Genomic DNA, 25245 nt, shown 5'->3' with positions numbered 1-25245 from the left:
CCTTGGCTGTCTGTCTGCGAACAAAGGGAGAGGAGTGGGAGTGGGAGGAGGAGGAGGAGGAGCGGTTGTGGCTGTGCGCGTGTTTGTCATGTGTATGTATTTATCAAAACCTCGCTGGGTGCTCTAAAAGCCCGTCGCAGGCCTGTAACCCCCCCCCGTTCTCTCTCCAGCATCTTCAAACACATTACATTATTGCCGCTTTTGATTGCATTTCAGATTAGAGAGCGCTGGTGGGAAGAGAGCAGAAGAGTCAGATAGACGGGGAGAGAGAGAGAGAGAGAGAGAGAGAGAGAGAGAGAGAGAGAGAGAGAGAGAGAGAGAGGTGATGGCCGAGGGAGAGGGATGGATGAGGATGAGATATAGAACGCTAGGGAAGAGAGGGAAGGGCAGACCAAGGGGAGACAGACAGGGCGGATGAGAGAGAGAGTTTAAATGAGAGACAGACAGAGAGAAGAGGGGAAACGGAAAAGAAAAGAAGAAGAAAAAAGCGGAGAGGAAGAGCCTCTGGGGGAGCGTATTATACGGCCGTTACCCCCCCCCCCCCCCCCCTCCAGTGCGGCAGAGAATGGGAGAGTCTGAGTACCCACTATTCCAGTGACCTTGGAGGTCAGTCAGAGGAAAGCAGCATTAATCAAACTGACGCCCAGGCTGAGGCGGATGATAGCAGCAATGCTCGCAACAACCCCCCCCCCTTCACCCACACCAAACACTCACCCACCCACCCATCAACACCAGCAAACCCTCTGCCACATTTATTTACATTCTTCGTCTACCCGCTTAAATGTTTTGTCTCTCAGTTGTCTTGCTTTTCACACATCACCCTCTTCCCTTCTTATTTCTCATTCTTTCCACATCTCTTTTTTTCCCATCATCCATCTCCCTCCCCCCCCCCCCCCCCCCCCTCCTCTTCGCGTGCCCTGAACCCTCTCCGGATCTCCGGCTACAAACAGTGAATTAACCCATCTCCACCCTGTGTTAATGGACTTCTAAATATCAGCCAATGCCTGTGGATATGCCACCAACATTTACATTGGATGTGGGATTGAGTCAGTTGCCTCCCGGCCACTAGTAGACGCGTATAGCTATCGATTCGCTTGTTTTGCTCTCTGAGTTTGTGCATATTTTTGCGAAAATGGCTGATGGGGAGGCAGATTGTCATGTTTGTCTGAATGCATGTGTGCATGTAATGAATGTGCAGAGACGTGAAAAAAAAAATACAGGGCCAGACCTAAGATATTGATGCCATTCATGTGGCCTTTATCGTGCCCTTTTTTCTAATGTCAAACACGCATGTAAATGCAGAAGCAATCATTATTTTCACAGCATTGCACAGTTTTGACCTTGAGTCGGATGTAAGTATAGAAGTAACTCATTTTGAAACTTCTTTTAAAACAATTGCTGAAAATAAATCCCATTTATATACAGATGAGGATCCATATATACAGCCACGATAGGACTTCCTTGGCCCAAATATAGAGCTTTAACCCGCCACCCTCCCCACTGTTCAATGCCAGCCAGCCAGCCAGTGAAAAATACAGTCTACAAGCAAGTGTACATGTGGTACTTCTGTGTGTCAGTCAATACAAACCAATCAATACACCCAGGGCCTCTACTGAATCAGGTGTGTGAGAGGGAGAGAGACAGAGAGTGTGTGTGTGTGTGTGTGTGGGGGGGGGGGGTTGGGGGGTTGTTAAAGGAGGCCGGGTTAATCTGTGACTGCTCGTCTGCGCTGATGATAGTATTGATCTGGTGAAGAGCATCTGAAGGTCAGGATATGTGGTCTCTGTTTGGACCGCCTTGATCTTAATGCACTGTCTGTCCTTTCACAGCCGGTATACAACAGCATATACTACTTCATTTCTAATAGAAACATCAAGTATGACAGCGGAGGGCCCATGAAGAGCAAACGGACAGAAAAATGAATCTCTGGGTTTTAGAGTTCAAAGCTCAGGTGAAACAATGTGTTCGCGTCACTGTTTTGAGCGATGGGCCAGTAGAAGGATTCATGTGCGGCATTATTATAAGCAGCTGCTTCTGTAGCAAGCAGAGGACCGAGGCCGAACGGTGGTTCCTGTGATGTTAGCGTTTTTTGATTGACACTTCTACTACCTTCACTCTCTGTGGGTCATTATCATCATTTCAGAATGATGAAACAGAAACTAGGCTTGTTAGCACTTAATTATTCATTTGAATCCATAAAGGCAATCAATTAAGCTTAAGTGTGCAATAAATCTGATTAACCAGTCAGTTCCCAAAACACCATAAAATCCACGCAGGTCTTATACCCTGGTAATGAGTTTGCAAGTGGGGAGGGGGAAGGGGGCTAATAAGTGTGGGTGCTCACCCACAAACACACACACACACACACACACACACACACACACAAACCACTATTGTGTTTTTCCTTTTTTTCTTTTTTTTTTCGGGTGATAATTTGACGTATTAGCATTTGGGGATGAAAGATAAGCAGGGCTTAATGTATGCTAATATTAAGGTCTGCAGCTTGCAACAAAATAAAGCAAGGTCATCAGGAAAAAGGCGCAGCTGTAATTAATAGATGAATTCATTACAAAAACAATGACTCAGTTTAAAAAAACACTCATTAACAAGATAAGGGGTCTGAAATGAAAACAGGAATGTTAATGTGTTGACAATGAGAGTGACTGCGTTCAACCTTGGGATGCTGTGAATGCAGTGTGTCTGCCGGCCTCTTTTTTCTTTTTTTTGTTTTCAGCCACAGCTGTATCATTCCTCATTATTCTCTGACACACTCGCTCGCTGCCTCTCTGCCTCCCTCCCTCTGTTTCCAGCCTCCTTCTATCCCTCCCTCCCTCCCTCGCTGGCCTTTTACCTGCTCGCTCGCCTCGGGGGAAATTACCACAGCTCTGAAACGCTGTCCTACTGCACTGCAACGCTCCGCTCGGCCCTGCCTCCCTCCACAGCACACACAAATGGACTCACGTACAAACTGTGGACATGTGCTCACTGTTTCTTCTCACTATTGTCCTCCCCCCGCAATATATTATCTACTATACGGAGGCCCAGCAGTATGGAGGATTAGAAGCATCTTGTTGCCAAGGTCTGCTCCTCATTTGTATGCAAGACTCTAAAAGTGCGTCCGTGTTTGTATGTACATGCACGCATGTGTGTTTTAGTGCAGTGTGCATTCATTTCCCTAATGGCTTTTATGTGTCAGACCTCTTCTGTTCAGGGTAATTCACTCTTTACTCTTAATGAATGTTAATAAAAAGGATCCCTTCGCCTCTCAAGGACTACCATGCCTTCAGCTACTTGCACTTTGTCCTCATCTCTCGATGCAACGCTACAGACCTTGGAGATGAGCAGCTCAGCAGGGTTTTTTTTAACCACTCTTTGCTGTTGTTTAATAGGCGCTTCAATCACATTGCAAATCAGAGTGAGAAAAACTCACAATGGGCGTTTCAGCTCGATCGCACACAGCTCCAACTTGCTATCTAGCCTCGAAGTAGGCAGACATGGGAGTCTCGCCACGCAGCGGTCTTCTTACATGTGCAGTTAGGAGATGGCTTTCATTCGGCTCCTTCCTCTGTCAGAATCACCATTATGACGACCCTTTTGCATATGTCAAGTCATGCCTTTGGAAATGTCACTTTGAGCGAGGCGGCAGTGGCTCGCTGTCTGCATTTCGATTACTCACATGCATTAAGTCCAGACTGTTGGGGAGGGCTGCGTATTCATAATCAATACCAAAATACTGACACCCCGCCACCCCCCCCCTTCCCTCCGACTCATCAGTCATTCTGCATCACACAGCAAACTATGAATGTCTTCTTCTCCTGCTAGAATGCAGTCACTGGGGAATGAGGATTTGAACCAAGATCTGCTTTTGGATTCAGTGCTGTCATGAAATGTTTGGCTACCCCCTCAGATCATGTTTGTCTGGTTAATTCCCCAAGATGAAACGTTAAGCATTTGGATAGGGGCTTTGTATTGGAGAGTAAGGCCAAGAAAGCGCTAAAAATGTATTTGATGATCCCATAAATTCTGCTAGTCTGTCATAAACTATGGAATCTATTTTGACTGCTGAAGCAAAAAAAAAAAAATACAGCCTGTTGGGATTCTTTTTATGTAATTTGTCTGATGACTCGTCAGCCTTTTATGAATCTGTGTGATTGTTAATGTTTCTGGATGGACTTGCTTTCTCTCATGGGAAACATGTTTAAATGATGAAATGTAGCCACAGAGCACAATGCATTAAATATGCATGTAGCCACGTAGCACACAAGTGTGCGAGTGTGTCTTTGCGACGTGAGACTGAAGCCAGTGTGTGTATATGCTTTGCACAAGAATCTGCGGTTTTCGGTGTGTGCACATGCGTTCTTGTGTGAATTTGTGCATGTGTGCGTGTCAGTCTGGCAGACTCCGGCGGCAGGCTTGAAATTAAAACCTTATGCGTAACGCGGCTCATGATTGGACTGGATTTAAAACAAAAGGCAGAGGAGCGCACTGAAAGGAGCAAAGAAAAAAAAAAGGAGAGAGGATAAAGGGAGAATGGCGAGAGGAGGAGGAGGAGGAGGAGGAGGAGAAGTGTATTGTCTGAGAGGGGAAGGAGTGAGCGATTACCTCTGCTGCAGTCCTACGGCTTGTGTCTGGGCTGCTTCCTATCAGAATGTCAGAGCGGACCTTTCCCATTGGCTCGCTTCTGTCAGCAGTCTGCTTAAATGTGAAAGCAATTGTGGAAATTGGTCGAGTCAAAGAAACATCTCAGAATAAGCCGTGAAGAGCCGGAGAGTGGATGTGTAGATGGAAGTGTGTGTGTGCGAACACTCACGTATACACATACATGTCTGCACACAGAGACTCACACACACACACACACCAACATTAACATGCACACAGGCACCTGAGGAGCATTTGATGGCTAAGATCATGTCAAACCACGTACCGTTTCAAGTCTCAGTTGTCCTTTGCAGTGCACAGATTTCCATCTTCATCTTTGATAACTCATGCGAGACTACATGAAGGAGAGTTTAAGCTACGAGTAAATGAAGGTACTTTAGCTCGCAAATCACTGAATTGATGCTTCAAGTATATGGCACATTCGTTCGAGACCCACATGGAACACAATTAATTTAGGTGGCATGAATGAACAGCAAATATCTGCATACAATTTAATAGTCTGTGATCTGCAGTGAACTACATATCCCTTCAGGCGTTTCTGAAGGCATTCCCCTCTCCTCTCACCTCTTTTAACCCTGAGTATGGAACATCTGCTTTCTCCATTCAGTCGGCGCTTGCTATTTTAATAGCTCTGGGCGTCTTGCCTTGAAAAGGAGAGAGAGAGAGAGAGAGAGAGAGAGAGAGAGAGAGAGAGAGAGAGAGAGAGAGAGAGAGAGAGAGAGAGAGAGAGAGAGAGAGAGAGAGAGAAAAAAAGTTGTGGGCCGGGGCCCCTGGCTTTCTCATTAGTAGTCTCTCCCAGTTGATGTATAGTAGCCCAGAGCCTTGCTGAGAGAGTTCTCACTGGTCAGACTTCCTCTTTGTGGACTGCAGCCTTGACCCCACCTCACTGTGTGTGGGTGTGTGTGTGTGAGAGAGAGAGAGAGAGAGAGAGTGTGTTTGTCTGTGCACAGAGCCGACATTTCCATAAGAAAAGAGGGCAGAGAATGGACAGGGGCCACACATTTTCTTTCTCCGAGACGGCTGCAGACGCGGTTCATGGGGTGCGAGGGCGACCTCATCCATCATGTTGTGAACAGCCTGGAATGATCGCCACATGTTTCTGGACATCATGTGATCGAGAGATTCTTGGCAAAGGTCATCTTGGGTAGAGAAAACTTGGCGTGGGCCCTTTATTAAGAGACATTTGAGTCTGCTCAGTAAAGTCCATGATGTAAAACTGCTTGTAGACTTTTTAAACTTATCTATTTCTGTGTCTCTTTTGCACTATTTTGGTCGTGAATTATGGTGTCTTATTTCTATACTGGAAAGTATTTAGTGTCACTACAGGAGAAAGTGTTGAAGTAACTATTTTAGGTACTTTCTTTCCCTGCAATATCATCCTCCCAAAATCCATAGCAGGATTATTAATAAATCACGTTTGTTTCTTTTTTTTAAGCTCACAGTATTCCCTGCATGCTTCAGCCACTAGATTGGAAATAAGAGCCGCCTGTCTGTCCATCCTCTGTGGACTGCTGTGGAGGTCTGGCAAGCGGAGGAGGGCGGAGTCGGTGTCCTCCGTTTTGGTTGGTCGGGAGTGACGTACCTGGAGGCACTTCCTGGTCTGCGTGCTCCCTGGGAGGAGGAGAGCGAGACTGCGGTGTTGTTAGTTTGAACAAAATGGCTGCGAGACCACTGTCAACGAGAGCTCTCTGAACGCCTACCATGACCGTCCGCTCCGCTGTCTGGATCCACACAGAATGTATTTCCCCGGAGTCGTTTATCACTTTGCATTCGCGGTGGCCAGCCCGTCGCTAGTCGTCCAGCTGGCGACCTAAACAACAACAACAACAAAACATTTATTTTGCACTTTAAAACAAGTTGGCTGGCTGACGGCCGTCGGCTCGCTCTTTTACGCCGATAACCGCCTGATTTTTCTCCGCTTTTGCAAAACCTCGCAACGAGTTACAGCGTCAAGCAGCTGACGCACTATTTCGCTGCTTTTGAAAGTCATTTTTATTCGTGTTTGGGGTTTTTCGTTGTTGTTGTTTTTGTTGTCAGTGGCGTTTCCTTCGCCTCCCCGCCCCCTCCCCCCATTATAGCGTGACGTTTTAACGAACTGTTTTTCGACGATTTTTTTCCTGTGTTGGTTTTGTTCAAAGCGTGAATTACCGTACCTGCTGTGTGTGTGTGTGTGTGTGTGTCTGGCTGAGTAGCCGCTGTTTACCTCGCTATCTTGTCAACAGTCGGCTTATCTTGCCAAGTCCGGCTTTAACTGCGACTGAATCTCTGCTCCATCTCTCTACGGGTAACTTGAGAAAAGACATTGGAGAATGCTTTTCTGCATTTTTTTTTTTTCCTGCCATGAACCGACTACACTGAAAGCTGCCAAAACTGTGGTTTAAACGCAAGGTAAGTGTCCTATTCATAGCTTCTCTCGTGATAACTTTATGAATGCCACTGATGCCGATCAGTGCTTTTTTTTTTTTTTTTTTTTTTTTTAAACGTGTTCAGAAGCTAGTTGCAATGTCGCATAAATAACGCTAATCAAACTAATGTCATATCGCGACATTGGTTTGCAGAGCATTGGCTAACCCAATGGCTCTATGATGCAGCCAGTCTCCGTTACAACCACTTACGACGTTAACACTACAGCAATCACTGTCAAGTGTTGCGTAATTAAAACACCCATTAACACCGACCTGGGCTTATTTGTGGTGTCACCGATAAGCGATTTCTTCACAATATTCGTGTTGTATATCCCCCAGGAAGTAGCATGGGGCTCACTGTGTGTAGATTTGAGACAGTCTGGTTCAAGGTGTTTTTGAGAGGAGTCCCCTGTCAAAAAAAAAAAAGAGAGAGGAACAGTGCTTTTATGTTGGATCGATGAGAAAAGACTGATTTGATCCGTGGTATTGTCCCATGTGCTGATTTTGGGACATTCGTTATGGTCCATGACTGAAATGTTTATTTAAACGTTGGTAACTTTTCACACTGTGATGTGATGGTTTCTCCAACCGCCTGAGAGAATTGCATTGCCCCCTCCCATGTTTCTGTAGTAATCAGGTTAAAGGTAATGGTGATTGGCTTTAATCACACACTGTTATCTATAGCGTGATCGTTGCCAGTGTTACTGTGTACACGTAGGGGCTGCAGTGTTTCCTCAGTGTGACACATTTTCACCCGATCGTTCCGCTATCACTCCTCTTCAGTCTTTGGTTCATTCTGTAGCGTTATCGCATCCTGCATCTTGCACGCTACATTCCACTATACTAATTCCAAGTAATATTAAACATAACTGTTCTGTCCCCCCCCCCCCCCCGCTTGGTGAGAAAGCCGGAGATACTGATTGAACTGTCGCCTTCCATTGCATCCCCCCCTTCCTGCATCCCGTCCTCAGGCACTGGAGTATAGCTTTTAATATCTCCTCTGCATGTCTTAATTGAAGTACATAATTTCCTGTTCAATTTCGAACCCCCTCCCCCCCCCCCATCCTCTCTGTCACCACTGTCTTATCTCTATCGTCAAACACAGTGAGGTGATGAAATGCGAGCAGCGACGACACACACGCCGTGTGCATTTGCAGTCAGCTCAGGAGACTGTTGGGGCATTTATTTGCGCGTAGGGGTACATTCACGTGTGTGTGGATGCAGTCGTGCCTGCTCATGTACATGTCTTGGAATGTATAGTCGCAGGTGTTGTGTGTTTGTGTCTGAATCGGCCAACGACTGCGCACGTGGAATGTTCTTTTTGCCATGGGAGCGCACGGCCATTTAGGTCAAGCTCACAGCCAACCGCAGTTGGTTAATGCCCTGCAGTTGCTCAGGTTGTGAGCCGCCTCATTCATACCCTAAAGTACCCAGCTGACTCCCAGACACACACACACACACAGAGCCCTGTTCTTACCCAGGGTCAGGGGTCCTCCTCCCTGCCATGCACACGCCCGTCTGTCCAAAAGTCTGAAGGGCACGCAGTAAGGGGGTGGCCATGAAAAGATGTTGCAGGGGCCCCTGTGCGTAAAATGAGTGAATAGGGAGAAAAGAGAGACTTAAAGCCTGGTAAGAGGGAGGAGGGAGTCTGCTAGTTTTCTGAAATACCACACAGTCAGACACACCCCTTCCCAGACGTAACTGCTTTAGCACCATAGCTACCACTGCAGCCACAGCAGGTGGCTTATCTGGAGGGCACCAGGTCAAATACAGGGTGTGTGTATATGTGTGTGTGTGTGTGTGTGTATAGGCCTTAGGTCACCGGCACTTGGAGGCATGACGTGTTGTGTTTTGCAATGAAGATGTCAGCAGTGCTTCTCTTTTTTAACTTTCTTGCAAATGTTTTGTCTACAGAGCAGTATGAAAGGTTTTGGTTCTGAGGGGAATGCATAAATTACCCAACGGGAGAACATGGGTAGCGCTGATGGAGGGCATGGAATGTCTATGAACGCACGCCAACATCTGCAAATCCACAAACAGAAATTGCACAGAGCTTTATAAATTATCTCCATCTATAATTGGTTCTTTGTCAGTGCATCAAGACCCAAAATGAGAAATGCAGTCTCTCGCTGGGGCCCAGACTCCATGAATTACATTACTACTTGTGCCATTTTGGCAGGGAAAAACCCATAACCCACGTTGGCTCTGCATCCAACCAGGCTGTAGGCTGTTGGCATCCAGACATTGTTTTGATTAGAGTGTATTATTACAAAGCCACGTGGACAAACCCTCCATCCCCAGCTCCTTATCACCGAGGAGGCGGGGTCGTTTGTTTGAAGGGAAACTGAAAGCCGGCCCGTCTGACCCTTTGCAGACAAAACATGGCCGGTCCAGTCCTCGGGTTGCTATCATTAGCCTGGTTTCCACTACAGGGCTAAATGTAACTGGAGTGAGCCTGCTTGTCTTATGTCACTGTATCCCCCATAAACAGTGTTGGTTCTCCAGTTTAGAATTAATTTCTGCACAGTAGTGTATTTACCCCCGGGGACTGCAATATCAAACAAACAAAGTTCTTTCCATCGCCCGTCAGACATTTTGTGTTTGCTCTGGTAAATCCCACTTAGTTGTGCTTTGGAAAAGTGGCTTGTGTCGTCTATCACTTCTCGCCGTCATTGACCTTAGCCCAGGTCTGTCTGCGGTAGTCACTGAGCCGGTGATTATGTGGCTTTTCAAACCACTGGCACAGTGCTGATAGATAACGCGCTTAACACTGCCGCAGGGTGCTGCTGCAGTAGGGGGAGGAGGAGGAGGAGGAGGAGGAGGAGGAGGAGGGGGGGCTGTAGAATCAGCTGGATTCAATGGGAGGCTGCCAAAAGCTGTTACCTTCTTCCTCTGCTCTCTGGATGACTATTTTGAAGTCAAAGGGGGGGGGGGGTATAAAGACTTGCCAGCCACTTGTGTTTGGTTTGGCCGTTGTTATAGATGTACATGTTGCATGTACGCCATTAGTGACCGGGTCTACACGGTTTACGCATCCTGGGTTCTGACACTAATCAGCTTTGGAATGAGACGGGGATCTCGTGTTATGATAGTCATAATCTTATCTGCCAAAGTAGACTCTTCCAAGTGTGTCAAGAGTGTGAGCTGCATTCACTTATTTTTTTTAATATGGTAAAACAATGCATAGTTCTTCAAAGGAAAGGTTTAAAGTATAGCTTCAGTTCCATGTGAAGGGCAGCCACTGGGTATGTTGTGGTCACCAGTAGTACTCGGGTTCACCTCCTGTTCCAGTAGATTAGTATGTCATATACTTTTAGTATGTCATATACATATGTAGTAGTTCACATGTAGTAGTTCATATACAGGGCTTTTGCACGGAAAAGGTATCGGAGCGTTATAACCAAAGAGTCCAATGTGTGTTGCGGCGTCCGTGTAGCCCCCCCCCCCCCCCCCCCCCCACCTTCTTGTCCGACTTGTGTGCCACCGGAGGGGGCAGAGCTTAAGGGGGCCCCACTAAGGGTAAGCCAGGCCCGGGGTTGCAGGCAGTAGGGAGGTTGGGGGATGCCAAGCTGGAACTGTCGAGCTGCTGCCTGTGAGTCTTGGCAGGGGTCCAGGGGAATGTTCAATGTGCCCGAGGTTCGGTGGGGGGGGGGGGGCCCCCCCCCTTTCCCACCCCCTGCTCCTCGTCGGCTAATTGGAGGGACGTGGGGAGAAGGAGAGAGCCCGTCACATGGAGGGTAACGGAGAATATGCAGGACTACAGTGTTCCCTTTTTTCCTGCTCCAAACCGACATTAGACGGCCTAGCTGGTTATGTAAAAGGACTTAGGCCCCACAGCACTTCCAAAGCCTTCTGTTACGTCTGTGTGAATAGCACCAGCATGCTCTGCTCTCCCCTATGATGAGGCCATGGCTAGTGAGCTCAGGTCTTTTATTTTGTTTGTCTTTGCTGTCTTGGGAATGTTTGTTTTATTGCCATAATCAACTCGAGTGCAATCGATGAAGTTCAAGTGTTTTCATTCAGTGTGTTTTAAGGACTTAGCTGGAAATTACCAACAAGACGTATCTTGTGATGTTGGAGTTGTGACCTCGTTAAATTGCGGGCAGATTAAGTTTTAACAGCAGCCAGAGTTTGACATAGGCTATTTTTTGTTGATTAAGACACTGAGTATCTGAGGATACAAAATAATTTGTCAAGTAAGCTTTTAGCCTGACTCATCATCATATTGTACCTTTTGCTACCAAAATTGCCGAGGTAGAATTATCTGTTTTGTAAGAACTATGTCATGAGCTATTATGCACATCTACAGGATATAAGATATTGAGAGGGTTGACCTCGGGATGCTCACTCTCAGTAGTACAATAAAGCAAACCTAGATCATTTGTTGCTCAACATGGAAACATGTCCACGCTAGCTTTCCCTGGTATTTCTACATCTCTACCGTCACCCCTGCTGCTTTACAGAGGGGGCCGTTACTTCCATCCGTCTCCCTGCTTTTTCATGTCCTCACCTCTCTCCTCCTAAGCTATTTCCGAGTCTGTGTTATTGCTTACGCTGTTGACTGACATGTAGATAAACCTGTACGATTAGCTGCAGACTGATAATACTGTAGGCTGAATGGTGATCAAACTGCAGTTTGAATCGCAAGCAGCCAACCAAAGCTCTTATGTGGCCTCCTCGGTACAAATTTCGAGGAACTTAAGGTTAATCAGGTATTAACGCTAATAGCACCTCATAACTATCCAGACCTTCTTTTTGACAGGGAGTCACCTCACAGCTTCTACGCTGCCAGGCGGCTGCACAGATTAAAACAAATAAGCAAAAGATGCAGGCGTACGCAGTACGAAGTACAGAGAAACGCACACACCGACGCTCTCGGCTTGACGGCTTCTCCTTGAATTCAATAAGCTTTGGCTGCGGTGCTGGCGGGGAGCAGGCCTGCTTGGTCTTGTGCATTGTGCTGTTTTTCCTATTTAATGAGCTGCCATCGTGTTAAAGTTTCATATCGACTTGGCAGAGGAAGCAGGCAAGACACTGAGAGCTAATTTTCTGGAGGCAAACCTCAAAGCTGTTATTTATAACGCAGGTCTGCCTCTCGCCGTCTGATTCTTTGACTCTCTCTCTCTCCACCCACCCGTTCGCCCTCAATCAGTCCCTCGCCTACGGATTCTAACAACCAAGAATATTTCTGCCACAGTCCATTGAGCAGGTCCGGCCTAGTACCAAAGGCGTGCGCTGCATGTATCTCCACGAGGCGCTCTCTCCACCTGCTGAAAGCGTAGCTGGTGTGCACCGAATGCTCGCTAACCAAGCGGCCGGCGGCAAGGCTGTCGGCGTGACCGCGGGATGGAAACGCGCACAACAACATTGTTATAGCTCGCTTATCAACTGTAGAATTTACAGGCCCAACACAAATGCACACCCACACACATTTGTGGGGAGCAGTTGAGGTCGGTAGCGGGTTTTGAGGGATTATTCCCCAGGTAAGGATGATAATGTCCCATGTAATAAGGCTCTGGAGAGCCCTGTGGCTTCCCCTAACGCCACAGGAATGGATGGCTGTTGGTGGAGAGTGGATTTACCACATTCCGTGGCCACGGACCGAACCATATTACTTTTCTTTTTTCTTTTTTTTTTTTGCAGAGAGAGGAAAGTCTCCTTCCTCCTCTGCCCCGTGCTTTGTGATTGGTGTTGTGTCTGCGGTTGATCTGACAGCCTTTTCAGAACACGTGAAGCTGCATGTTTTCCTTCCAGTTCCAATCCCCCCACCTCTCCCTCCCTTTTCGAGTTCTCTCCCGGTGTCTCTCCCTCTCCTTTTGTCTCGCTCAGTCTTCACACGAGCGCGGCTCTTTCTACTCCCCCGTTTATTCAATTTTTCTATCACCCTTGCTTGGTTTTCCCCATCACCCCTCGCTCTTCTCTGCATCTGTAGATACTAGCGATCAAGGTGCGTGGATATTTTGGTTCCTCTTTCTCTTACCTCCCCTCCTCGCACCCGCCCATCTCTCCTCGTCTGCCAGCCTCAATAGTGCTATGTTCAGTCCCCCCCAACTCCTCCATTGCTCCAGTGAGGATTCTTTCTCTTTTTTCCCTCTTCCAGTCTCTCTCTCTTCTCTCTCTCTGTGCCCTGTCTGGTTCTCCGGCGGCTGTCGTTCTTAATTGGTGTTGCTCTGCGTCTGCTTTCATCCTCCGCCTGTTTTTTCCCGTCCTCTCATCCCCCCCATTCCCATCTCTCCTTCTCCTCCTCCCTCTCCTCTACATCCTTGGCAGAAAAAGGTGTGTGTGTGTGTGTGTGTGTGTGTGTGTGTGTGTGTGTGTGTGTGTGTGTGTGTGTGTGTGTGTGTGTGTGTGTTTCTAGCCCCCTCGTTCCCGTACAGTGTGTTGCTGTTGTCATGCCGCCTCCTCTATAGCTTAAGCCCTATAGTCCCGGGGTATGGAGCTGTTTTTGTGCAGAACAGGAAGAGAGGATACTGCCTCATAATGCAGTTTCTTCACAATGTCCCAGCGGCCCCAGTTTTGGGATGTTTTTCCTACTCAAGTCTGTATTCTTAAGAAAAGCCAGTAAAGCTGGGCTCAGACTACAGGAGTTTTGGAACGCCCCCCCCCAACATTCAGTCTGGGACCTTGGGCGGTACCGTGTTCGACCCACATTATCTGATAATGTGAGGGGGTTACAGATCCAACCTTAAACCTCAAGTTTTCGCGGACTCATCAGGTTTAAGACTTAAGTCTTGGGTCAACACACTGCTGCATCTTGGACACGTCGATGAGCTATGATCCATGTTAAAAAAAAAACAATGCATTAAGCATATCATTCTTACTTTTAATTGAGGCTAGACTACGGTTTTAGTATTTGTGCTAAGTTAAGCTAGATGTACCACAGAGCTAGCTTTGCATTCATTTGTCTCTCCGTTGGCTGTGGTGATCTAAGCCTCTTTAATGTAAGGAAGAGGCTGAACGACACGCTGTTGCTGTGTAGGTCAGTAAGCCTCAAGACGGGACATATTTTTGCCTAACTGCAGTGGCACACTGCCAGTGAGGGTGAACCTGATGCCGGGCAGCAGCACAGGAACACCCCGGAGTCATTGCGGAGGACGTGCTGGTGTCAGCAGCACTGAGTGAGGGGGAGGTACGGTTATATATGGGGCAAAGGAGGTCAGGAGGGAAGCTAAGTTTGGCACTGGCTACGTCAGCTCAAAAGACAACTGTTGTCTACCAGGCTGTTGCCACCGTGACAGTAAAAAGGCAGAAGGCCTTCTATATTGTATTGACATCTCTGGAACGAGATAGATAACAAATATAAAGTTGTGCGCATCTGGTTGTATTGTTGTAGTATTTGTACCCCTTGGGGGGTAAAAGGTGAGACTATAAAGATGACACAGCCGTATAGATGCTCTGGCTACATCCACGCTAATACGTTTTGCTTTTGCTATGTTCGCACCTAGCGTCCATGCTAATCTGGTGTTTTCGAAACCCCTAAATATAGACTTTTGAAAAGCGCTGCTGACCCAGATTCAAGTTTGCGTCTTGATTTAGTTTTATCAGTCATGAAGCTCCCTTTCCCTGATTCGTCACACCCCTGTCATGTGACACTTTTCGGGAAGACAACAAATGACATCAGCTCCGACCACCAGTTGGTTAATTCAACATGGAAAACGAATGGCAGGCGTTGTAGACCTTGTCGTCTATAGTTAGCAGCTGTTGTGCGGTAGAATCCTGCATTTCATAATACCGCTGCTGCCGACATTAGTAGAAGGCATGCTGTTATTGCGGCTGTGTTGTCAACCTGCTTACTTTGTTGCACCGGCACGCTCATGCCCAGTGTGCGTGAATGGTCACGTGATGCCCATTTTCAGGCACGTTAGCATGGACGGAGATTGTGTGCACGGAGAGCAGAGAGATCAGAACAGAGTATTCATGTGGGTGTAGCCTCTGCAACTAGCAACTGATGGCGGCATAAAAACAAATAATCTAGCACACAGTGTTAATGGCAAAAGCCAGTTTCTTCCCGCTTGTACCCCCCCCCCCTCTCTCTTTCTCTCTGTCCCACACATAATTTGAGCTCCTATTTATTACCTGAGGGCGGCCTTCCCCTAGCTGCTGAGATAGCACAATCACACACACACACACACACACACACAGACTCCTCAGTATGAAAAATAGGACTGTGTGAATGTAAGAGAGATAGGGTGAGAGAAAGAAAGCGTATTAGAGAAGCAATGAAAAGGGGAACAGGGAATGAAGAAGTGCAAAATAACCCAACTTTCTCACTGTTGATAAGTGTTCAATGTCCGTCTTCCTCTGTCTCTCTGCCCATCTGTATAGTCCAACCCATAGCAAGAGAATAGGAGTATTGCCAGATGAGTGACATCTTTGTTCAGCTCATTTTGTGTAACCAGTGCAGCATTAAAGCATGGCGGAACTAGCCGCGAGTTAGCTACATTGCTAATTCCAATGGAAAACAGCTCGGTGTCCGTTCTACTCCTATTCTGTCTGTGTGGTCGAACGCTTGTCTACTTTCTCTCTTTCTTTCTCTCCCTTACGGCCATAAAGACATAACGCCACCACCGGGGAGTCTCTGCGAGGCTTGTCCTGTCTTCCTGATGGACAGCTCCATCCCCGTGCCAGTGGGCAGCACAGTGGGAGGCGGGCCTTTCATTAATCTTCTGTTATGAGCGTAATGGTTCATTCATACATTCAGGATTTGATTCATTTCGAGCCCTGTGTTGGCACATATGAATCAACGTAAGGGCTTCAACTAAGGATTTCCATTATTGATTAATCTCTCAGCTTTTTGCTTTGCTTGTTTTGTCTGATCAGCACTTTAAAATCTTAATGATATCAAACTTGAACCAGTAAATATTTGTCATCTTTACTTAATTAAATTGCTATTAATTGTCGGACCACATTTGGATATCATACTTTAGCTATTACGCTAACAAAGTCCGTTATTAGGTGAGATGATCAACCAACAACTGTTAAAAAAGGACACACACACACACACACACACACACACATTAGAAGCGGAAATTCAGTACAAATTTTAAGAGAAAGTCATGTTCTTTAAGTTCACAAGGAAGAAGAACAATGGCTTATTGTACAAGGTGTGTGTGTGCGTGCACTCTTAGCAGGATGGCTAACAAATAGGAATTGACCATTATTTTAGACTGGCATGAAGATGATTGACTGTATTTGCACGTTTTGGAGAGTGGTATCATTGATTTGATATGGCACAGTCCTGTTTCATAGATTAGTGTCCATTGCACTTAGTGAAGAGTCAACACACACACACATTCAGTCCCTCTGGCCCAGCTCATGCCTCTTAATAGTTTCCAGGAGCTGTCACTAAAGCTGAGCCAAAGGAAAGACGGGCTGAAAAGAAGCACTTAGTTTCCGTGGCCCCTCGGGCTAGCTATCTAGCTAGTTTGACTCGCGCCCACTGGAAACGGATATTTCTTTTTTTTTTTAAAGACCTTGTTTCCTATTCTGTCAGTCTGTTGGCCTTTAAGTTGTCGTCCTTTTAATCCCTTCACTTTTTATCTTCTTGCCATTTCCTGCTGTCTGTAAACCAGGTCTTTACACTCTTACTGTTCTCTCTTTCTCTTTCTCTGTATTTATCTCTCTCTCTCTAACTCATGTGTGCCCTTTCTCTTTATAACCCCTCCATTCCACCTTCTCATTCTACAGTTTTCGACCATGAGGGAAAGTGTTTCTCAGAAGCACCATGATATCTGTTTGAGGTTGAGGATTGTGAATTGGCTTACACTTAAATCAAAAGGGAAGGGGTTGAAGGTTAACATGCACGGCGTGCGTTTGCGAACACAATTTTTGTGAGGGATATTTCTCACCAATTCCAGCCCTTCATGTTTCATTCATTGCTCCCTCTCTTCTTCTCTTTGGGCAGCTGAGAGAAGCTAGCGACAGAAGAAAGAGAACCATTTGATGGAAGAAAAGAAAAAGAAAAAACAAGAAGAAAAGACCAAGACGGACGTCGCTCAGAAAAAGGTGACGATGGACTTTTATTACAATCAGTAGCAACGACAACTGACTTCAGCAGCTGAAACACGATAGGATCACCTTACTCAGCAACACTTGTCCTTTACCTGTCGAATAAAGTCTAGAATTTGGCAAGACGCTCTTGATTTTATTCACAGATTTGAATGAAGTTCCTAATTCCTTTTCCTCTCTCTTCTCTCCCTGCAGGCTGCCGATCAGAAACCCAAAGGTGAGTGTCATGGTCACGTAAACTGCCCCCTCTCATTTAAAACTACATTCCAACCACTGATCTGCATTAATCAGCTCTGATTAACAGCACACTGACCCGTAAAGACACACGCACACATTATTCATGCATTACACACACTGCATTTATCATTCTCGTACACAGATGGACACACACGTTTTGCACATGCATGCACAATTGTGCCGTTTGACTCTCTGTTTCTCCAACACACGTGTACACACACACACACACACACACACAGATGCATAGAGCAGAGCAAATACAGTGGAGTGTAATGCAGAGCGATGCAGAGTGACGGCCAGTACGCCCGCAGCACCAGGCAGTGAAGCGTGAGGGCACCAAGACAGCCCACTGAGTGTGGTGTGGGTAAAGAGGAGTGGGGGGGGGGGGCACAGAGGAAGAGTGGAATAAAAGAAGGGCATGGAGTTAAGCTCAAAGGCACAGCGAGTGAATCTGAAAGAACGGTGTCCTCGCGTGCCCTCGATCTCGTCTTAAGATGCCGAAATAGCTCTTAAAGGAACACCGCTGTGACATGTATCTTTTTAGATGTTTACAAAACACCTGGAGTTGCCGCTGCTGTCCTCAGTTGCTTCAAGAAATAGAAATGGTTGTACCTATGATCTTTCTTAAGAAATCTACATCGATGCCCGTGCCCACCCTCCAGCAGTGCAAGCAACAGCTTGGCCATCTGGGTGTAGCTGTTGGGCCTTTAACAAAGGTCACCACGGCTCGCCTCGAACTCTGACCCGTCTATTTAATTGCCCTCCGTGTGTGTGTGTGTGTGTGTGTGTGTGTGTGTCACTAGCTTAGACTGTGAGCTCGGCCTATTATCCAAGTTTCAAAGCCTCCACTCAAAGCTAGATGCTTCTGATTTGAATACGCATTTAATGCCACTGTTCTTGTGCTTGAGTGATTTTAGATGGAAATAAATTCAGACCTCTCCAGGCGTCATTATAATTCAGTCCAAAATGTGTGTACGCTCTCTCTGTATGTACAATACTCTGTCACAAATAGTATTTAAAGAGAACTTAAGGAGAGAACAAGAATGTTTTCTTGTGTAGAGCTTCTGTTTTTTTATTTTACACAGGGGAGAGTTGCTTTTCCAGGAACACCCTGCTTCATAGTTTACATTCACACCTGGAAGCTGTCTTTTACAACCACATTCTTATCTTTACGTGGAGCAGTTGGGCTTTAAAGGCCTTGCTCAACGGTGTGATGGTGGTGGTGGTTCGTCGAGACTGTTGACTGAGAAATGGCTGGTGAGTGTTTTGTGGTTGTCAGACGGTGGAAAACCTTGTATTTAAACATTCAGTTGCAGCAACAGGGCAGTAGTGTTTTAAAAAAAATTCTATTTGGTTTGGCTCTGTGTTGCAGCACGTTGGAACTGAAATGAAGTGAGCAGACGTTTGGTGTCTTCCCCTGTGGTGCTCGTATTGCTTGGTTCAGGGACTTTAATTTGGGTGGAGGTCAGGTGACTGGCTTTGGTTCTAGTTTGGCCGTTGAACATCGCGTTGACCGTTTCATTTCAAACCCAATGTGCCCTGGATTAGAGCCGAAGCAATGGAAAGCGTTATCACAGCCTTCATACTTCCTCACTACAGTGTGTGTGACGTGTGCACGCGGGCTGTACCAAGTGTCGCTGACGGGAGCGGCAAAGGAAATGCCGAGAGTCAAGAGAAGGAGGTATTGAAAACTCTGCCTGTGAGAGAGGCCCACGGACAGGGCTACAGCTCCGAACTAGAAAGATGGAGAGGAAGGGAGGAAAGAAAGTAATGAAGCAGTGAGCACTTTAGACGAGAGCCAAAAATGACCATCGGGAGTCAATGACGGTGCCGATACAGAATAGGGCTAATGACGTGGACATTTGTTTTATGGTATGTTTAATGAGAGAGAGCGGGAAAGGGACATAGAATAAGAAACTAATTGTGTGTATGTTAGCGGGCGCTCATGTAGACCGAAAGATAAAGAAAATAGGGGGGGAAGCCTGTTTGAAGACTTATCGTTCAGTGAGCCATCAGGACCTCTGAGTTTGCTCACTACCTCCCATCGGCAATATCTTTCAAAAGGAAGGTGGCATCAACCGGAGTGAGTTGTCATCCGTGACACTAAATAATAGGGGTGTGTGTGTGTGTGTGTGTGTGTGTGTGTGTGTGTGTGTGTGTGTGTGTGTGTGTGTGTGTGTGTGTGTGTGTGTGTGTGTGTGTGTGTGTGTGTGTGTGTGTGTGTGTGTGTGTGTGTGTGTGTGTGTGTGTGTGCAGGGAGAAAATCAGTATGCGGTTGTGATTTGTGTCTCTCCATCCATATCGGAGAATGTTGCCTTCCTTATACACTCTCTCAGAAATTCATAGACACATGCACATTGCACAGCACCTCCCCCACCTTTCTGTGCTTTCCTCTCCGCAGGCCCTCCTTGGTCCCGGGCATTCCAATTTGTTTGCGGTAATCGATCTCGGCCTGGCGCGCGTTCATATGTATGAAAATGAGATAAAGCTTCGGCGCAGCGGAATTAACTCCTCTGCCCCCCATTAGGCATGGAGCTTCTCTGAACGCAAGGGTTCCAGGAGGCAGGGTCTCGCTGCCCCAGCCCACCTCCCCCATACACACACAAACACACAAGACTGGACCTCTGATGCAGGGCCCTCCCTCCCTCCCTCCTGGTCCCCATTACCTCAGAGGGATGCTGATTATTCACCCCCAGCACACGCGCAGCTTCATCACAATCTCTGCCGCCACTGCAATCACAATCAGTCAGCTTGACTGCTACACATACCTGACAAAAAGCATGCGCGTGCCAAGACACAGGCGCATGTTCCCACACACAGAGGAGTGCACGAGGGGTATCTGAAAAGCGAGTGTCTGCCGAGCAATATTAAAAGACGCGCGCATTCCTCCCGACAGCGACTCGGAGCCTTTCAATCTGCTCTGCGACTGAAGGAAACGCTCACATTTTGGAATCGCAAAGCAGCAAAGGGCCCCATAACAAGCGCGTGCGCGCACCCACAAATATTATTCAGGTTAGCAGGAAAGTTACACAAACAGGCACAGGAAGTCACAATAAAACCACGGTGCGTCCCTGCACCACAATAATCAGAAAATCTCACACTGCTGAATGGTTGGAGAACAAATGCGATGCCTGTCTCTGCCTCGTCCCCCGACTTTCCTCCTCACCCACCGGCTTCTTCTTCCGCCGCGATGTGCTCGGCCCGGCGACCACATCTGAGGAGAAGCCCCGTTTGCACGGTGTCACGTTGGCGATAACGGCATTATGTTTTTTTTCAAAGCAAACACGAGTGCGTCGTATAATGCGGCGTTGGCTTAATTCGCTATTTCACATGCTATTAATTGCGTCAACACTTTTGAAAAGGCTATTTCACGAATCACAATCTAATTAGAGGCTAATTTGCTTTAGCATTCGGGCTGCTTTTCCCTTCTGTTAACCACAATTTACAAACACTCCATGAATTAATAGTGAATAGCTTGTGAATTACATCCTGTGGATTTATGACTGCCAAGCATAATTTCTTTCTCTCACCCCCCTGTGTGCTCACCCGGTGTGCATGTCAAGTGGGAGAGGCGAGTGAAGGATGGAGGGGAGAGACAGGGGGCAGAGAGAGAGGAGAAACAAGAGGGGAGCACAAACTCAAACAATGCTTCCCTCTCTGCGCATTCGTTGTTGTATGATCACTCACAAGCTGCTGACAAGCGAGCCCATTTGGGGCCTCTGGCCCCTCCCCCGTCACCTCCTCCCCCAACCGTGAGCTGCTTCATGTCAAATATCAGGGCAGATTAATAGGATGTAGCTCGACGGATATGAATGGAGGTTCAGCCTGCGCTTTGAAGCAAAGGTGTTCACATCCATGTCCGTGGGGTTCACAGACTGGCGGTACGCCGTCATAAAGGGGCTCCTCCCACTCGTCCCTCTGGCCATTGTGGAACAAGCAGTTAAATAGAAACCAGTACCACCTTACAGGTTGAATTTGACTCTGAGGTTATTTCAGTGGATGGTTATAATGCTATATATTATATACACAAATGTGGGAACTCACATTGGTAGTGCAAATGAGTGGTGCTCCCGTTTGTCCACTGTGTTCCCTATGCTCTTTGTCCCCGGGGCTCTGACTTTTGGGAGAGCACATCTTCAGCCTTAACAGGTTTAAGATGGCACGCGTCATGCTTCATATCTATCAAGTTCAAAAGACCTCTCTCTCCTCAGGCAGTGGTTGCCCTCAGGCACTGACCTTGGACGGAGGTGTAGTATGATCCTGTTAAGCGAGTTAGCTACTATTAGGGCTAAAAAGCCCCCCCCCCCCCCCAAAAAAAGAAAAGGGGGGGAGGGGGTTTGTCAGGGCAACTCATAATCTTAACAGGCCGGAGAGGCACAGCTGAGATGAGCGACCGAGAAAAGAGCTTGGCATTGAGTAAGAGGGGGGGGGGTCACTAATTAAAGAGAGAGGGTGAAAGAGGCGTGTTATGGGAAGAGGTCACTGGAGGCACAGGCGGGGGGGTCACGAGGCAAATGGAGGTGCGTAAGGCAACTGTCAGTCCCTATAGCAACGAACCCCCGTTATAGGAAGGGTGAGGGGTGAGAAATGTTTGCCTTTTACTTCGTGTGTGAGTGAGGGTGTTTCTGTTCCTCTCCACTAATACTGACAGATGGGACCTCATAGAGACGCACCCACTTGACCCTCCTTTGCCTTCTGTGACCAAAAAATAAAATTAAAAAAATCTCGGTTACAGAGTCAAACGTGTCGTTGTGAAAGAGAATATAGTCACGTATTGAGTAATGTGAGGACTTCCATAGGAGGGGAGGCAAAAATGAGCAATGAGCCCTAAATGTGCTTTGCAGAAGGAAATGAGGAAGCGTGGTCTGGAGAAGGTCGTGAATTTAAACTCGTATTGTTATCTATTTGTGCCTCTGCCGCCATGTTTTTGTGATGCGATTTCTCCGACCAAAACCTGGTGGACCTTGTCTCACTACTTTTTTTTTAACTAAGGCACAGAAACGCTTCTTTTCTCAAAAGCTAAAAAGAAAAATATTGCTCCACACGACCGTGCGCCTCTTTAAAATCACTCCAGCAGCATGTAATACAATGTACACAGACGACACGCTGTATATCCCTTCCTCCACCTCGTAGCTTTTATTGGATCAAGAAGTGCACCATTGTGTGGGGCATACAGGCCCGTGTGTTTGCTACATTCCTCCCCCCTGCTATAAACATGGCTGCATAATAAAGTGGCTCTGCAGACAATAGACAGAGGAGATGTGGGAACCTGCGCCGCCTGGCACTGGGCTCAGGGAACCAATCACAGTTGTTCTCATGTGACAGTTGTTCTTGTTCGATAACCGATACCCCACCGTCTTGCCCGCTATGCCTCCATATGGATTATTAACTCTATATCTGATTTCTTTATGCATTTCCCTCTGCCTTGCATGCCCCCCCCCCCCCCCCCCCCCCCCACCCCTCTCTTCGTCTATGCTCACTTGCTCTCTATCCGTACGCAGTTGCTCTTTCCGTCGCTCTCTCTCATTGTGTGTAATTAACCATATAGTGTGAAGAAGGGCTATAATTAAAAGTTTGGTGCAAGGTTGCAGAGAGCACCTCAGCTGGAGGGTTTAATGGAATTTCCAGTGCACTTGATACAAAATGCTAATTTAATTGGTTCTCCTTTTCAACTACAATTAGCGGTACCAAGGCCACAAGCGCATTAAAGTCTAAATTTGGTTTTCACAACATCTCGCTCGCACCGCTGTAACTTCTGCACTTACCTCTGCCAGTAGAGTTGGTGAAATGATTATTTTTAGCAGTCTGTTTTTGTCTCTCCGCATCATGTGTTGGTTTCTTACCAAGATGATATCCAACAGTTAGAAATGTCTAATGTAGTTGGACAGATTGCTCATAGTCCAACTTTTTTCTTCTTCTCCCTCTTCATCACTTTTGTGGTTGGAGGATGATTACGGATCACTTGTGAGCCCCTGATCTGTAGATATAGATGTGAATAGAAATGTATGAAATATGTTTTTGGTATTAGAGTTAATAGCTCTAGAAATTAAATTCAGCCCCCACAGGACGGGCTCAATAAGCAGAGAAACCCTGTTAGTCATCCAGTTGAAATGCAATAAGCTTGCAGCTTCACTAATTCACTCTGTGGATGATTTTTCGCTGCCTCTCACTGACGGCGTACTCTTCACTTTCCTCATTTAATCTTTTACAGACACACTCTCTCATCTGAGGGGTTTCCCCACGTTTCTCTAATTCGTTCCTTGGTAGTCTTTTTTGCCGACCCCCTCCTCTTCAAAAGCACTTACCCATCCATCATGGATTAAGAAAAGATCTCTCCTCCTCAAAATAATAAAGGCGTCTCAGTAAATGTGTTTATGTTTGTTCAGGGCAGAGGGGAGCTGTGTGTCTCTCACACATACTGCTGTCCTCCAGTTTTGCCATCTCATTTGTGTGTGTGTGTGTGTGTTAGTGTGCATACACACACTGCTTCCTTCTCAGGAGAACATTCATTCTCACTGATCCACTTGTTAAATACAGATGACACTATAAATGGCTACATGTTACCCAGCTGGATCGTGTTACAGCAGCACTTTTCATGAAAAATGACAGATCATTTTAGGTTCATTGTTTTTGTTGCGAGCACAAATGAATGCATTTGAACAGGTTAGGGTTAGGTTAGCATGATTATGTTAGAGACGGATGCCATTGCTTGTGCAGGAGAAACATGCTACATGAGGGAGTTGCAGCATGGATACATGTAGTGTCTGTGTCGTTACTACAACAGCACAGACACAGTATGAAGCTGCAGGGTGTGTGTGAGCTAAGGGACTTCTGGGTTCATCTGCCTCCACAAAGACTAAGTGTGTGTGTGTGTGTGTGTGTGTGTGTGTGTGTGTGTGAGAGAAGGATTTGGCAAATTAGACGGATACCAGATTAAATAGGAATCCCTTTTGTTTGAGACTGATAAACTATTATTTGACTGTTTGTCAGAGATGAGAACAAAAGTGGAAGAAGACAAAGAGCTCATCTTTGAATTAGGCCACCTGCTAAATGATTTATATTTGCTTTATTTTCTGCTCATGAACATAACCACCCCTCTCAATTTAGTTTCTTGCTTGTCATCTAGTCGGTGAGTTGGTACATTAACTGTCATTTAAATCTCAAAATATATTAAATAACAATTCCTCTAATCTAAAAGACTTCTGCACACAATTTTGCAGTCGGCAGGCTTCTGTTTGAGCAGCGTGCAACAACCAAATAGTGCAAACTGCATCCCGGTAGTTCCTGGGCCATTGGAAAGGACAGTGAGGAAAGGGGGCAGGGCATTCACCGTCCAGCTGTCTGATTGGTCGAGGCAGCGTCAGGCGGGCCGAGATGGATTTAATTAGAGATGTGCGTCACCAGCTGCAGTTCCAAGCCAACAGCCAGCCAGATACTGCTGGAGGGGGCAGTCTCTCTCTCTCGCTCGCTCTCTCTCTCTCGTATTTTTATGTTTTTGGGAAAAAAGTAGAGGCGCACGTGTTTGTGCCCGTGTGGAAGTGAGTGTGTGTGTGTGAAGGGCGTCCATCAATGGAAGACGGAAAGGTTTTGCCTTCAAATACTGCACTACATATGTAGTTCCCTCTATGCAGAGGGCTTTTATTTTGGAACTTTATCTGCGTTGCCGCATATTGAAGTTTGATACACATCACTGCCTGTTCTGTGTGTCAGCAGGTCGGCAGCCTTCTGGATTAGTGTTGTGCTCACTGAGAGGGCCTCTGTTTTTCAGCTTTCAGACGAGCTCTTGGCAGGCACACTGAATACCTTTGGCGCTCTGAATGCACTTCCTCCAGTGTGGCAGCTTTGGCCTGTGTGTGTGTGTGTGTGTGTGTGTGTGTGTGTCACTTTGTGGTTAATTGCCAGCACTACAGTACAGCACTACTGTAGGAAATAGTTC

The 25245-nt window shown here is 46.8% G+C and overlaps 1 protein-coding gene and 1 long non-coding RNA gene across 6 annotated transcripts in view; one reads left to right on the top strand and one right to left on the bottom strand.

Moving 5' to 3' along the window:
* Positions 1-920: 920 nt before the first annotated feature.
* LOC142948299 (uncharacterized) lies at positions 921-8323 on the bottom strand. Its single transcript, XR_012953497.1, has 3 exons — positions 5224-8323; positions 4925-4993; positions 921-4692 (listed from the first exon to the last, which is right to left on the bottom strand). It is a non-coding gene; the product is annotated as an uncharacterized LOC142948299 (long non-coding RNA).
* tnrc6c2 (trinucleotide repeat containing adaptor 6C2) overlaps positions 6275-25245 on the top strand; it is a 51227-nt gene continuing 32256 nt past the window's right edge. For 3 of the 5 annotated variants that reach the window (XM_076090239.1, XM_076090238.1, XM_076090236.1), the window contains exons 1-3: positions 6404-7047; positions 16969-17069; positions 17268-17289. In XM_076090239.1, the coding sequence (XP_075946354.1) occupies positions 17007-17069; positions 17268-17289 (85 nt within the window). In that variant the 5' untranslated portion in view covers positions 6404-7047; positions 16969-17006. The other 2 variants (XM_076090240.1, XM_076090237.1) reach the window with 2 other exon arrangements.

The sequence above is a fragment of the Anarhichas minor genome, unplaced genomic scaffold, assembly GCF_050575085.1.
Source record: "Anarhichas minor isolate MPS153535 unplaced genomic scaffold, ASM5057508v1 ptg000012l, whole genome shotgun sequence".
Lineage (NCBI taxonomy): Eukaryota > Metazoa > Chordata > Actinopteri > Perciformes > Anarhichadidae > Anarhichas > Anarhichas minor.
The sequence above is the reverse complement of the archived record's forward strand: the minus strand, read 5'-3'. Positions and strand labels throughout refer to the sequence as shown.